This window comes from Rhinolophus sinicus, chromosome 2 (assembly GCF_057876585.1).
Source record: "Rhinolophus sinicus isolate RSI-liver-muscle chromosome 2, RSI-T2T, whole genome shotgun sequence".
Lineage (NCBI taxonomy): Eukaryota > Metazoa > Chordata > Mammalia > Chiroptera > Rhinolophidae > Rhinolophus > Rhinolophus sinicus.
This window is the reverse complement of record NC_142502.1, coordinates 18,073,229-18,085,530: the sequence shown is the minus strand read 5'-3', so window position 1 is coordinate 18,085,530 and position 12,302 is coordinate 18,073,229. Positions and strand designations below refer to the sequence as shown.

General features: G+C 41.4%; 1 protein-coding gene across 21 annotated transcripts in view; it reads left to right on the top strand.

Annotated features, from left to right (window-relative positions):
• The window catches only part of LOC109454099 (uncharacterized), a 35,052-nt gene that overhangs the window by 804 nt on the left and 21,946 nt on the right, over nucleotides 1–12,302 (top strand). For 11 of the 21 annotated variants that reach the window (XR_012496779.2, XR_012496780.2, XR_012496775.2 and 8 more), the window contains exons 2-5: nucleotides 463–548; nucleotides 3,983–4,162; nucleotides 7,171–7,248; nucleotides 7,712–7,833. Coding sequence is in view for 5 of the 21 variants with exons in the window: in XM_088795406.1 (XP_088651532.1) it covers nucleotides 4,123–4,162; nucleotides 7,712–7,833 (162 nt within the window). In the remaining 16 variants the exon portion in view is untranslated. Of the gene's footprint in view, nucleotide 1; nucleotides 256–462; nucleotides 549–3,982; nucleotides 4,163–7,170; nucleotides 7,249–7,711; nucleotides 7,834–12,302 lie in introns of those variants that run through there. The other 10 variants (XR_012496778.2, XR_016020169.1, XR_012496774.2 and 7 more) reach the window with 5 other exon arrangements.

The following is a 12,302-nucleotide window of genomic DNA, read 5'->3' as shown; positions in this document are numbered from 1 at the left end:
TCGTCGCCTCAGCCCTACCCGATGTCCATCCCGTGGACTGCTGCCCAGTCCTCGTGCAAGAGAACTGTGATCAAGGGGATAGCTGTCATCCTGGCCTTGTGGATGGGGGCAGACACAGGGAAACTGGCATCCTTTTTGTTGCTACGTTTCAACCCCAGCGTGCGTGGGGTTATAGATATACATATACCGTTCTGAAGGAAAATGACTCAGACTTTTAGATTTTAAAGTCCAGTTTTTAAAAAAAAGCTGAAGAAGGTACGTACTTCGATGACTAGCTTTTTATTGTGCTAAGAAAGGCAGTGAAAATGGTACCACTCATCTTAGTGCCTCATTTCATAAAATAAAAGGCGGTTTTAACACCAGTTACTAGTAATAGGAAGGACATAATCAGAGTGAAGGTCAGTTCTTTAGCTTCTTGAGAAATTCAGTCTGTTTTTCTTATTTTGTCTCATTTGTCTGCAGGTAGACCTTGGTCCTCAGTCTAGAGTTTGAGACCCACTGTCCTAAGAACAAGTCAGAAAGGACAGTGCAGCAGGCACGATGACCAGGTAGGACAGGATGTGGGTGATGCTACACTCTTGCGCTCCTCTGCTCACTGTCCTGGGTTGAGTCACATATCTTCCCTTTGCCTCGTTTGCCCTCCTATAAGATGAAAGAGGTAGAATAGGTGCTCTCGAAAGCCCCTTCCAGCTTTAAAATCTCATGATTCAATGATTGTACTTTGTGAAATCTGGGGCTTTCCCTTTTACTAAGTCACCTAGCTGACACTGGGTCACCACCCACGCCCTCAAGCTGAGTCATTCAGGCTGTAAACCTCACAGTCTTCTTTGCCTCTTCCATCTCAATAATGTTCCATGTCCAGGCAATTAAAAAAAAAAAAAATCCTTTCCTCCTGTCTTTCACATTTATTCCTAGTTCCCATCTGAGACAAATCCGGATTTCTGCCATCACCTCACCCGTCTTTCCTCCTCCAGTGCTTCTCACCTCAAACCTGCCACCAACGTAGTACTTCCTAACACAGCCGTTTCACCTTGTGAGTCCTCTGTCCGGATATCTATGATGGCTATGTCACGCCATGGGGTAAAGTCTCAACTCCTGTCTTCAATTGCTCAAAGTAAATCTTTCATTCTAGCCTGATTAGTTTCCTTCTTTTCTCCACCAAACACTATACACAGTCCAATTCCAAGTTGCCTGTGCCTATATGATGACAACACCCAAACTTCCTCCCTCTTAACTGTGTAGCTCTAATCCCGTGTCCTCCAGGTGGGACTTCTGTGTTCAGCACCTCATGCCTTTGTTACCTGTTTCACCTCTTTCACCGTTACCTGTATGTCAGCTTACAGATTATCCCCAAACCCATGGAAGCATGTTTTGCATGCTTTTGTAGCTGCCCTCCATGTGTATTGTAAATGCTCAATGAATACTTGTCACTTCAGAAACAAAATGTGTACTTCTCTCGTTTCATTCTGTCCCCATTTTTATTTTCTGCTTTATTTTCTCACTCCTCAGAGAACTTTCTCTTTGTGCCTTTTCAAGGAAATGTATCTAAAACTTCAGTGACAAGTGGAGAGTATGCCAGGGATGGCCATTTCCTCAGCTATGCTCTCCTCTCTGATAGACACGTATTTGACATAGACTTCTAAGACAAAGCTGTCATCTGTGTGGCTTAAGCACCCCGGGGAGTGACTGACCCTGGGAGTTTAAAGTAAATAAGCAGGACAGGGTAATATTAGGTTTGACCTTAAAGAGGAGGGCCGTGTGTCTCCTGAGATCCCCCTCTGCAGGCCGTCTCACACAGATTTAGACAAGACATCTCTCCTAGTGGCTTTCTCTAGAGGTCATTCTCAAGTTGAGGAAGGTATAAGAACCAAAAGAATAAACTAATACAAAGAAATACAAAGCCTAGACCTCAGACTAGATTGTAAGAGAGAGTTGGCAGGGAATGCAAATTCAGTTGGTAAAGAAAGCAAATTCAACAACCAGACAAATCATGCTTCCCTTTGTTCAGTGTCAGGACAGATAGCATCCATGTTCAAATAGGTTTTCTTTCCCAACGAGACCAGAGACCAAGGCAACAGATAAGTCAAGACTAACGTTAAAGGCATGTGCTAATTAAGGAAAGCATCATTAGCTAGAGACAAGTGTGAGAGGGTGGGGGCTGATTTGCAGCTGTGAAATCACGGGACAATCAGAACTACCAACTGGAACTGTGGTGGGAAATACCATTCCTCTTTTATAATATGCTCCTAAAGAATTACAAGAGAGAAAGAGACAGTTTGAATCACCTAATTGCCAGAGTTTAGAATCTAATAGCTGTAATTATATTTCCTATGTAAGTATATTTGAAGTCTGAAAAATGTGCCAATTAACATACAATGATACAGTCATTTAGAAACAGCCTGCCAAGGATAATGTTCATAACCCCAAACCAACCTTGCCGTCTTATATAAATAATGAAGGGAATTTGAACCAAGGCAGACTGGAATGTTAGAAGAATTAGAAGACCCAGGTTTTGTTCCTGTACACTACGAGCTTGCTATCGGACATTGCTGAAATTACCTGTTATATGCATTTCAATGTTTCACAATTTGAGTTATTATAATAAGATTTATTAACACAGTGCCTACCAATCATAGCATCTGTCCATTGACCCAATAAAGGAACAAATAATTCTATTCCCAGAAAGGCTGTTGAGTGCTTCCTAGGTGTTATATTTATAGTTCAGGTAGCTGCCACTAGGTGGAACTAGTTTGTGCATGAGCAGGTAAGCAGGTGATTTCTCAGGTGTAGGTAATAAAGATGACATCTTAATCAATTGTCTGTGGATATATATGTAACTCTGTTACACTAACAGCTCATTTTGGGGGTAGTATCTAATTTCAATGTATACATTACACGTTACTCAAAGAAATTTGATATTAGATATCGGGGAGGAACCATTTTTAATCGGCGCCATAAATGAGTTCGCTATTCAGTTTAGCTGCAGTGGTAGCAAAGCCACATGCCTCCAGTTAAATGTCATGCTGGTAAGGAGAAGCGAGGTCCAAGGGAGCTGAGATCAGACAAGCACATTGTTACTTAGTTGTTCCTTAGCCCTAGTGGATACCTGTTGAGGCAGGAGAATGGAGCAAATAGTGTTACCATATCTTTTGATAATTCTTTTAAAAGCATCTGCAAATCTAGATAATTCCGTTAAAACCACATGACATTTTCAAACTTTTTGAAAACCTGTGTGTGTGTGGGGGTGGACATGGGGGGGGGGGGAAATCAACAACCACAAAAAAAGCCAACATCTTCAGCAACCCTTGTTTTAGTGACTCATCCAAAAGATGATAAAATGGAAGAACACACTTGTATCTATGGAGAGCCTAGTTTCCAAACCATTTCAGTCACACTTCCTCTGGAGTTAGATTTCTTGTGCTCAAGTATTGGCTTAATTGCCTGTTAGCTGATAATTCTTGGGTGTTATAGATTGGATGTGTTCCCCCAAAATTTATATATTGGAACCTAATCCCCAATGTGATGGTATTAGGAGGTGGAGCCTTGAGGAGGTGTTACGGTCATGAGGGAAAAGCTCTCATGAGTGGCATTAGTTCTCTTACAAAAGAGACCCCATGCCACGTGCGGTTACAGAGAAGCGGCTCTCACCGAATCCACTGAGCCACAATCTTGGACTTCTAGAACTGTGAGAAATAAATTTCGGTTGCTTATAAGCCACCCAGTTTATGGTATTTTGTCATAGCAGCCAAACAGGCTAAGACAGTAAATTGCTTACCCTCTCTGTATGCAGCACACACTAGGACGGCCCCCAATGGCCTATTCTCCTCCATGCACACTTTTTGTAATATTCTCCCCTTGTCAGTGGGCAGGAGCTGTGATTTGCTCCCAACCAACAGCCGGTATCAAAGGTGTTAGGCTATCACTTCTGTGTTAAGTTACAAAAGACTGACTTTTCTCTTGCTGGCAAACTTTCCTCTCGTAGGCTTGGATGAAACAAGTTGTCATGTTGGGGAGGCCCACATGACACAGAACTGAGAGTGTCCACTGGACGACAGCCACCTAGGAATTGAGATCCTCAATTCCATATCCCGCAGTAACTGAATCTTGCCGGCAACCATATTTATGAGATTGGAAGCACACCCTTTTCCAGTTGGGACTTCAGGTGAGACCTAACCCCTAGTCAACACATCGGTGGTAACCTCATGAGAGACCTTGAAGCAGAGGCCCACTAAGCTATGCTTCATAGAAGATGTGACATCATAGGTATTTGTTGTGTCAAGCCACTAAGTTTGTGGTCGTCTGTTGTATAGCGGTAGATTAATATGCCACACCTACTTTTCTCAACTCTAAATGGGAAAGATAATAGTGCGACCCCCCTCCCCTCCAACATAAGCTATTGTGAGACTTACATGAGTTAATTCATGTAAAATGCTTAGCACAGTGCCGGCACATATGAGCCCTGAGTAGTGGTGGGCCTCTTTCCTCAGTCAGAGCCCAGGAGTGACGTCACGCATCTTAATAAGGAAGTTGTAGTAGGCAGCAGCTGAGAGAGCTGCCTCAGTGCGGCTCCCAGCTCAAGTGACAAATCGTGACACTGTGTTGGGGCACAGGGAAAGTTGTGCCCACTTGTGTACTATCGCTGGGCGGCTTTGCTGTGGAGCCTGACAGAGCCCCAGGGGTGCCTATGGAAGCCAGAGGAGCCACGTCCCCACAGAGCGCAGAGGCCCAGCCTCTCCCTTGAGGTGCTGGACAATGAGGAAGAAGCCCGAGCGGCAGAACATGAGTGGATTTCTTCCTGAGCACATGTGACAAACTCCTTGAGCAAGCCCAGAAACAACCGAGCCAGGCTGTGAGATGAGCCTCTGCAGGGGAGTGAGTCCTGCCATTGAGATTTGTAGCTGACTCCCTCCATCAAGCCTTGTAATACCAAGCTGGTAACCCCAAATGGCCTAGGGGCAGGGTCTGTTGTCTGTCATGCTTTTTCTTGTTTCCCCAGAACCCAGGGGAGTATGATGTAGTTGGTGTTAAACAGATTTTGCCAAATTACATTTATGGTACTCCAATAATTATAAGTTGTTACTACTTCCTACTTTGAGATGGCGGCAGTTTTCACAGACCTTTCTCTTGCTTGACCTCACACTTTGACAATAAAGGGAAGAGGATGCATAGTGACGTTGGGCTAGAGCCTCACATGCCCACTGATACCTTGGCACATTTCTGGAAGGAGGGGCAAGCTGGTCCTCAGGGTCAATAGATTGATTATTTTCCACTCCACTGAAGTATCTGAAGTAATACGCTAACTAATCATGCTAAGCTAGAATATGTATTTCCTGAAGAAGTAAATTAACCAGCATACTTCCATTTCTCTTTTGTTATGCAAACAATTCAGGATGTGTTCAGAATATGGAAGACAGGGCTGAGGAAAAGAGATGTTGTGGGGACAGAGCCAGGAGTGCAGTTTCCAGGCTCTCGGCCTCATGTGGAAAGGGACTCACTCGGGTAGTAAACGGCCATCAACTGTGATTGGATGGCCATCAGCTGTAACCAGCGAGCCATTGGCCACTAATATAACTGCTGTGGCCACACTAGCAAAAAAATGGGGGCTAGCAAGAAGATGGTAGCTGAGCTAGCAAGTGTGGATTGCAGTTAGGACGGCAGGTTGCAGCTAGCAAAGGAGGTGGGTTGGCAGAGAGAAGTGGACGGCAGGTTGTGGATAGTGTGGCTGCTGCTCCCTGTGTCTCCAACCCAGCCGCCAGTGAGACTATAGTGGTATGACTCCCCTATCTATGGCTCCGTGGGTGTTCCTTTTTGGCCTCACCATGTTCTGCGTTCTTATGTGGGGAGCGGGAGCAGAGACCACGCAGGCCGCCCTGCATGACAGATGTGTGTAAGCAAAAAATAAGTGAGTTGATGTTACTGATCACTCAAGGTAGGTGAAGTAATTGCGGTAAGAAATCCCCTATCACATAAATCTTGAAAGTAAAAATGCAGACTTAGGAGAGTTTTTCAATTAAAAGGAGAATTCGATGTCTCTGAGGATGGATGAGACAACAGATGACCTAGAAAGCAAGAGTGCACCTTTGGAATTCTCTCCTCCAGTATTCAGAGGATTAAAGGATGAGGGTTCTTTCTGCATTTCTGTCAGCTTACACAGTGAAGCTAGTGTCTGGCAAATGCCTCTCCCTCCCCCCTTATACACCCACACACACACTTCCTCTCTGGACTGCCTCTCCCTTGAGGAAAACAAATAAAACTCTAGAGAGACAGGTGTCTTCTTGTCCTCTCCCTCAAGGTTGGGACATTTGAGATCTATACAGCTGTGTGAAACACAAGTCCTCTGGATGGGACACAAAACTATCAATGTGTCCCTTTGATGATTATGAGGTCTTCTAGAATCACCTATGAAAAGACAAATAACCCTGGAACAGGTACTTTGTTTAGAAGGATTATGGACAGTTGGTAGCAGAAGAAGATCTGAAGCATGAGAATTGGAGATTCTCAGGGCCTCCTCATGGTGAAGCGATTGGGGGTGCAGTGGAGGCCTCAAATTTAGTTCTGAAAATTTACCTTCTATTTGTCCCATCTGTGGACTCTTGTACCCAATGATTCTAAGTCTGGGTCTGCATCTGTTTCTTTTTTTCATAGGAGTTGCACATTAAGGTGGGGTATAATCACTGCATCAGATACAATTCTGATGTCATCATCTTCAATTTGCCTTGACATTACTGGGCAAATTGTGTTCCATGTAGAAGTTTTATTGAATTTCCGGACATAAAAGAAGAACCACAGTTAATTGCCCTGGATATCCTTTTCATAGAAATCTTCACTGGTCTTTTATGTCCTCCAAGGCATTATGACTTTTCATATCACCCATATTTTATAAGTAGAAAAGACACTGAAATCAATTTCTGAGCCAGGACGAGAGTCTGGGACCTGACTCCCACACACGGTGATTTAATTAACAAGATATTGAAAACAAACATACTCATACCAAAATTAAATAAACCCCAAATTGACTTGCAGTTCACTTATCAAATGCTCAATTTCATGTCCAACCAGAAATGGAAAGACGTAAGCAAGCCCACATGGTCATTTTTTAAAGCCTAAGTCACCACAACCCAAATTCCTCGTCATCTTTGGGTACTTAATCTGTCCCCATGTCTCTCTCAGACATTTCAGAGTTGAAGGAGCTGGCTACTTCCTGATCTGCCCCGCCTGCACATCTCAGCATATGAGTGTCTTATGCAGGTAAATGTTATAAACATGTGCTTCTATTTCTTCCCTTCCTTAGTGAGGTCACACATTAATATTCCTTGGAGAAGCAGGACTGGCTGATGTCTCAGCACTAAAATAACTTTCAGTTGCTTCCCACATTTGGCCAAATGCTGTTAATATTTGTTAAAGAACATAAACATTTGAGAAATAGGGGAAAACAGGTTTCAGAAAGAGACAGAAGTCAAATAGTAGCACTTTTCAGGGTGAGCCTTAATGCAAAGTACATCAAAATCAACCTGCCTGATCTAATTGTTGTCGAAGCTCATAGTTAAGAGGACCCTGACATGGCATAATATGAACAGCAATATCAAAGCAACTTAGGATGTCTGAAAAGATATGGGTCTTAGAATCAGGGATGGGGGCGAAGGGCGGGGTGGATGGTCAAAGGATTGACTGAGAGAGGGATGTGGTCAAGAAAAGCCTCTTTATTCCCTAGGGTCCCCCAAGGCACAAGCAGCCCTGAGAATATCCACAAAAAACGTCCAGCCTCAGCCAGACTTTGCTGCAGTAAGAGCAGGTGTCCTGAGCCAGGAGGGACAGGACCGGCCCACATTCCAGGTCAGGAAAGATATTTTTAGTTTTGACCCTCTACCTTTGCCTCTGTTCTTGAAGTCCTGGCTTGGACACCCTTGTTTCGCTTTGCTGTTTTCACTGGTAGAGGCAAATTCTTCCCTGCCAAACATCAGGTGAATTTATCTTCATAAGCACAGCTGACATAAACTAATTTTAAGTGAAGCGCCCCTTACATTGTATAACACATTTTAAATGATTTCAAATCATTTTTATAACCCCTTACTACAACTTCACTATGCATCTCATGAGTGACTCAAGCTATCCCTACTTAGTATTGGGGGGGAAATAGGGCCAGAGAGCACTTGGCGTGAGCTCTGCCTCCAGGCTTCACAGCACAGAGCTGGAGGTAGAGCTGAGGTCTCTCGATTCTGTATTTGCCCTCTGTCAGCAACACGATGACCAAATCAGGTGCACCTTAGAGATGATTAACCCATCGTTTTATAAACGAAGGCACCAATTACAGACAATGTTAATCATTGCAGAGTCAGAAAAGTCGGGAGTCAACAAATCTGCTGTCTGGCACCCATACCACTTTGATGTAGCATCTTACATTAAAAAGAGCAATGTACCATATGGAATTGATACCTCCTTTTTCAGAGTGTTTAGAATGTTTTCTTTCTGGAGTTGTGCAGCTCACCACCAGCAAGTCCGAATGACATTTCCGAGCGTGCCATATTTCTGTATAGAGCTACACATTATATACAGGCTAGTAAAAGATCAACTTTCCTTGCTTGCAGGTGAAATTATACCAAATCAGTGAAATAGTTCAAAACGTGGAGTCTCTGAGTGCACGGAGAGAAGAGGAAAGTGGATAGATAATTAAAGAGGACTTTGGTGATGAAACCATACTATAGGCGTCAGGGATTCTTGGGTCAAGGACAGAGGCCTGGGGTGGAACAGAAAAGGCATCTTTCGTGTTTGTAGGTTCTAGAAGGGGAAGCTAGCAAGACACTTTATTCATATTTTTACAGTGGTGCTCACATTGAGATGGATTAAAAAAATAGTTTAGTTTCTAATGTTAGATTAAAAGGCACCTCAATAAGTCACCTATATTATAATATTTTGCTGTATTTGTGATTTAGAGAACAATGGTTTTAATGTGTCCTATCTAATTCACAAATCCATTTAAACAGTAAAGTATACCATTAAGTGTTCTACTATAAACCACAAAGGAAAGAAACATAACTACATTTTTTTAATAAAAGAGAAAAATCTTTGAGATCCTGTTTAGAAATAAAGCATTTAAGCTTAAAAAAACAATCTCACATCTCTCAAAGGAGTCAGTTAGTCTAAGTTGTTTACCGATAGTATTTCTGCAATTTGTCCTGCTTAATATTAGTTACATATTTCATTAATATTAATGTCAACTTTAGACTCAGAATGAACTGCTGAAGGGGCAAAAGCTAAAGAATTCACTGTCATTCAGAGGTGCTGGAGGCACTGGGGGAAAACCGTGTAACTGAAGTCAGCGCCGGAAACACTATCACTTGAAGAATGTCTGATCACAGGGAAAGGCAGGGCCAGGGCAGAAACTTGTGTCTTATGAACTCGGAGAGGCTGCACTGTATTTTGACCTCCCCCAACATGTTTGCCTCTGGCTGCATGACCCAAGCTCCTATGCCAGCTTTCTGGCATGGCTGTTGCTGGCTGCCTCCTGTTCTGGCCCGAACCGGGCTGGCCCTGGTCCACTCGTTTGGTCGTGACCCTCTGCCTGTGGCTGTGGATCCCTCGCTGAGCCTCTTGTCTTCCCTACTCTCTTGGGAATAAAGGACAGAGGGATCCTAATACACTGGGAGGATTTTTTTTTTTAATTGATAAAAGTGACTCCATTATAATAGGACCCCGTAGGATAAAATTATTAAGTACTCAGTAATAAGACCCTATACATGTATCTACTGTCTTCCCCTATGAATACAGTTGAATTTTCGAGTTTGAAGCAAGATTACGTGAAATAAAACTCATACAATAGGTATGATCGTATTGAATAGAAGAGGCAGAGATGTAAAACCAGAAGACAATGAACATTTTTAAGGAGAGCGACAGATGACAGAAATTTACAGAGGTCTGTGGTTTGTACTGAATACCTTAAAATTTTTAGGTTAATGTAAGACTGTATGGTGAGTCTGTGTTACTAATGACTCAGAAGCTCAGGGTGACCTACCTTAATATCAGGCTAAAACCAGCTTAGGGTGGCTCAAGTGTCGGAAGTACGAACAGTTGCCAGACATGATGATTTTCAAGTAAGATGTCAGCGGGTATGCTCAAAACCCCCTGAGAATTTGAAAAGCAACTCATGCTGTGACTTTCCGTATTTGCCTTGGCTTCTCTAACAAAGATTTATTTTTGTTCATTAGAAAAGAAATTTCCGTAGGATGACAGAGTTGTTTTTCAAAAATCACTGTACATTAAAACAAATTTTTTTAGATACCTCATATAAATGGAATCATGAAGTGTTTGTCCTACACCTGGCTTATTTCACCTAGCATAATGTCCTCCAGATTTATCCATGTTGTTGCAAATAACAGGATTTCCTGCTTTTTTTAAGGTTGAATAATATTCCATTGTATGTATCTTCTACATTTTCTGTACCCATTCATCCATCTATGGACATTTAGGCTGTTTCCATATCTTGGCTATTATGAATAATGCTGTAATGAACATGGGAATGTACATATTTCTTCAAGATACAGATTTCAATTATTTTGGATATGTACCCAGAAGTGGTTGTCAGGGGCTGGGGGCGTGGGAAATGGGGAACTGATGTGTAACTGGTATAAAGTTTCAGTTCCACAAGACGAATACATTGCAGAGATCTTCTATACAACACAGTTTCTATAGGTAACAGTACTGTATTTATGGTGCTCTTAAAATTTTGTTAAAAGGTAGATCTCATGTTAAATGTTCTTACCACAATAAACAAACAAACAAACAAACAGAAAAACCCTTAAGTTCCATCTATGCAAAGGAGTCAGTCCATGATTTTTCCCTTTCCTCGCTGTGGGGAGCAATACTCAGAGAGCTTGGGCAGAGAGATCATAGTTACTATTCAAAAAGGGTGAATTGAGTTATTACTCAATATTTAGTAAAAATCTTGAATCATAAAAAGTAATGCAATTTAGATTTGTTTAAAGAAGTATATTTACTTTGTTAAGCAATATACAATACATGCCTGCATTTGTAAGAATTATTGAACTATTATTAATAGATATATTGGTATAAATAAAAGAGATCCATGATTTTAAAAAAAGATAAAAAAATAAATGTTTTATTAGGGAAAATTTCAAACACATTGAAAAGCAGAGAGACTAGAATGCTAAACCCATCCTCTACCCATCCCCCAGCTTCAATGAGTATAACCTTGTGGACAATCTTGTTTCATTAGTACCCTTGCTCTGCCCACGTAGATGATTTAGAAGCGAACTCTAGGACTGTATCATTTCATTATGTTTCACTAAAAGATATAGACTATTTCTATAAATACATCCACAATACTATCACATCTTAAAGATAATAATAATAATTCAGTATTCTCATGATACATCAGGTCAGAGTTGAAACTATTATTAGAAATCTATGCAGCATATCTCTTTTTCCACTGACTGAGATGTACATTTGACAAATAGTCCCTCTTGGAGGCTATATCAGAGAGTAGTTCCAAACTTGGTGTTCTTGAGTGTTTCATCGGGATCTTATAATGTGCATATTGACATTCACATACACTGCTTTATAATTTTTTGTCAACTAAAATAATTGTCAAATTATCTGGAAGAAATATTTGGAAACTTTTGACATTCGTTATTTTCTAAGTATGATGATCTTGGTTCTGCCTACAGAAATTCCCTCACTCACCTCTGAAAGGAAGAGGAATGGCTTCAGGAAAAATGTCTTTAAGTGCTTTATTTTTCACAAGTTGTTCATCCTAACCCTAGCTCTTCCCTGCAGGAGTCATATAATTATGTCCTTAATTGGCAACTAAGAAGACCTGCTAGCTACTTACCAGAAATTACACTCTTGAATTCTTTGCTACTCAAGTATCTATTAAAAGCTCAACTAAGAGAAACAATGTCCATGGATGATTTCAGCAAGAGACACATTTCATGCATTCCTTCATATTTTGTTCCCACTCTGTTCCCAACATCTGTGTCTGGCGAGGGTACTCCATGATATTTGTTAATTGAACGAGTGTATAAAATCTATCCCTGGATTAAGTCTCTTAAGAGCTAAGAGATATATTTCCATAATATATTGTTTTTCTCCCTAAAGAATTATTGTTCCTGAGCTGTATTTCATATGATATCCTGGGATTATACTGAAAACTGCTCTATTAATTCTCCTATGGAGCTCATGTTGTTAGAATTTACACTCTCTACTTTATGAAGCCCCTCAATAAAATTTCTTTTCCGGTCCTAGTATCAGGAATAGTCTTGCATGTGTTGAGAAATTTATTTGTTTTT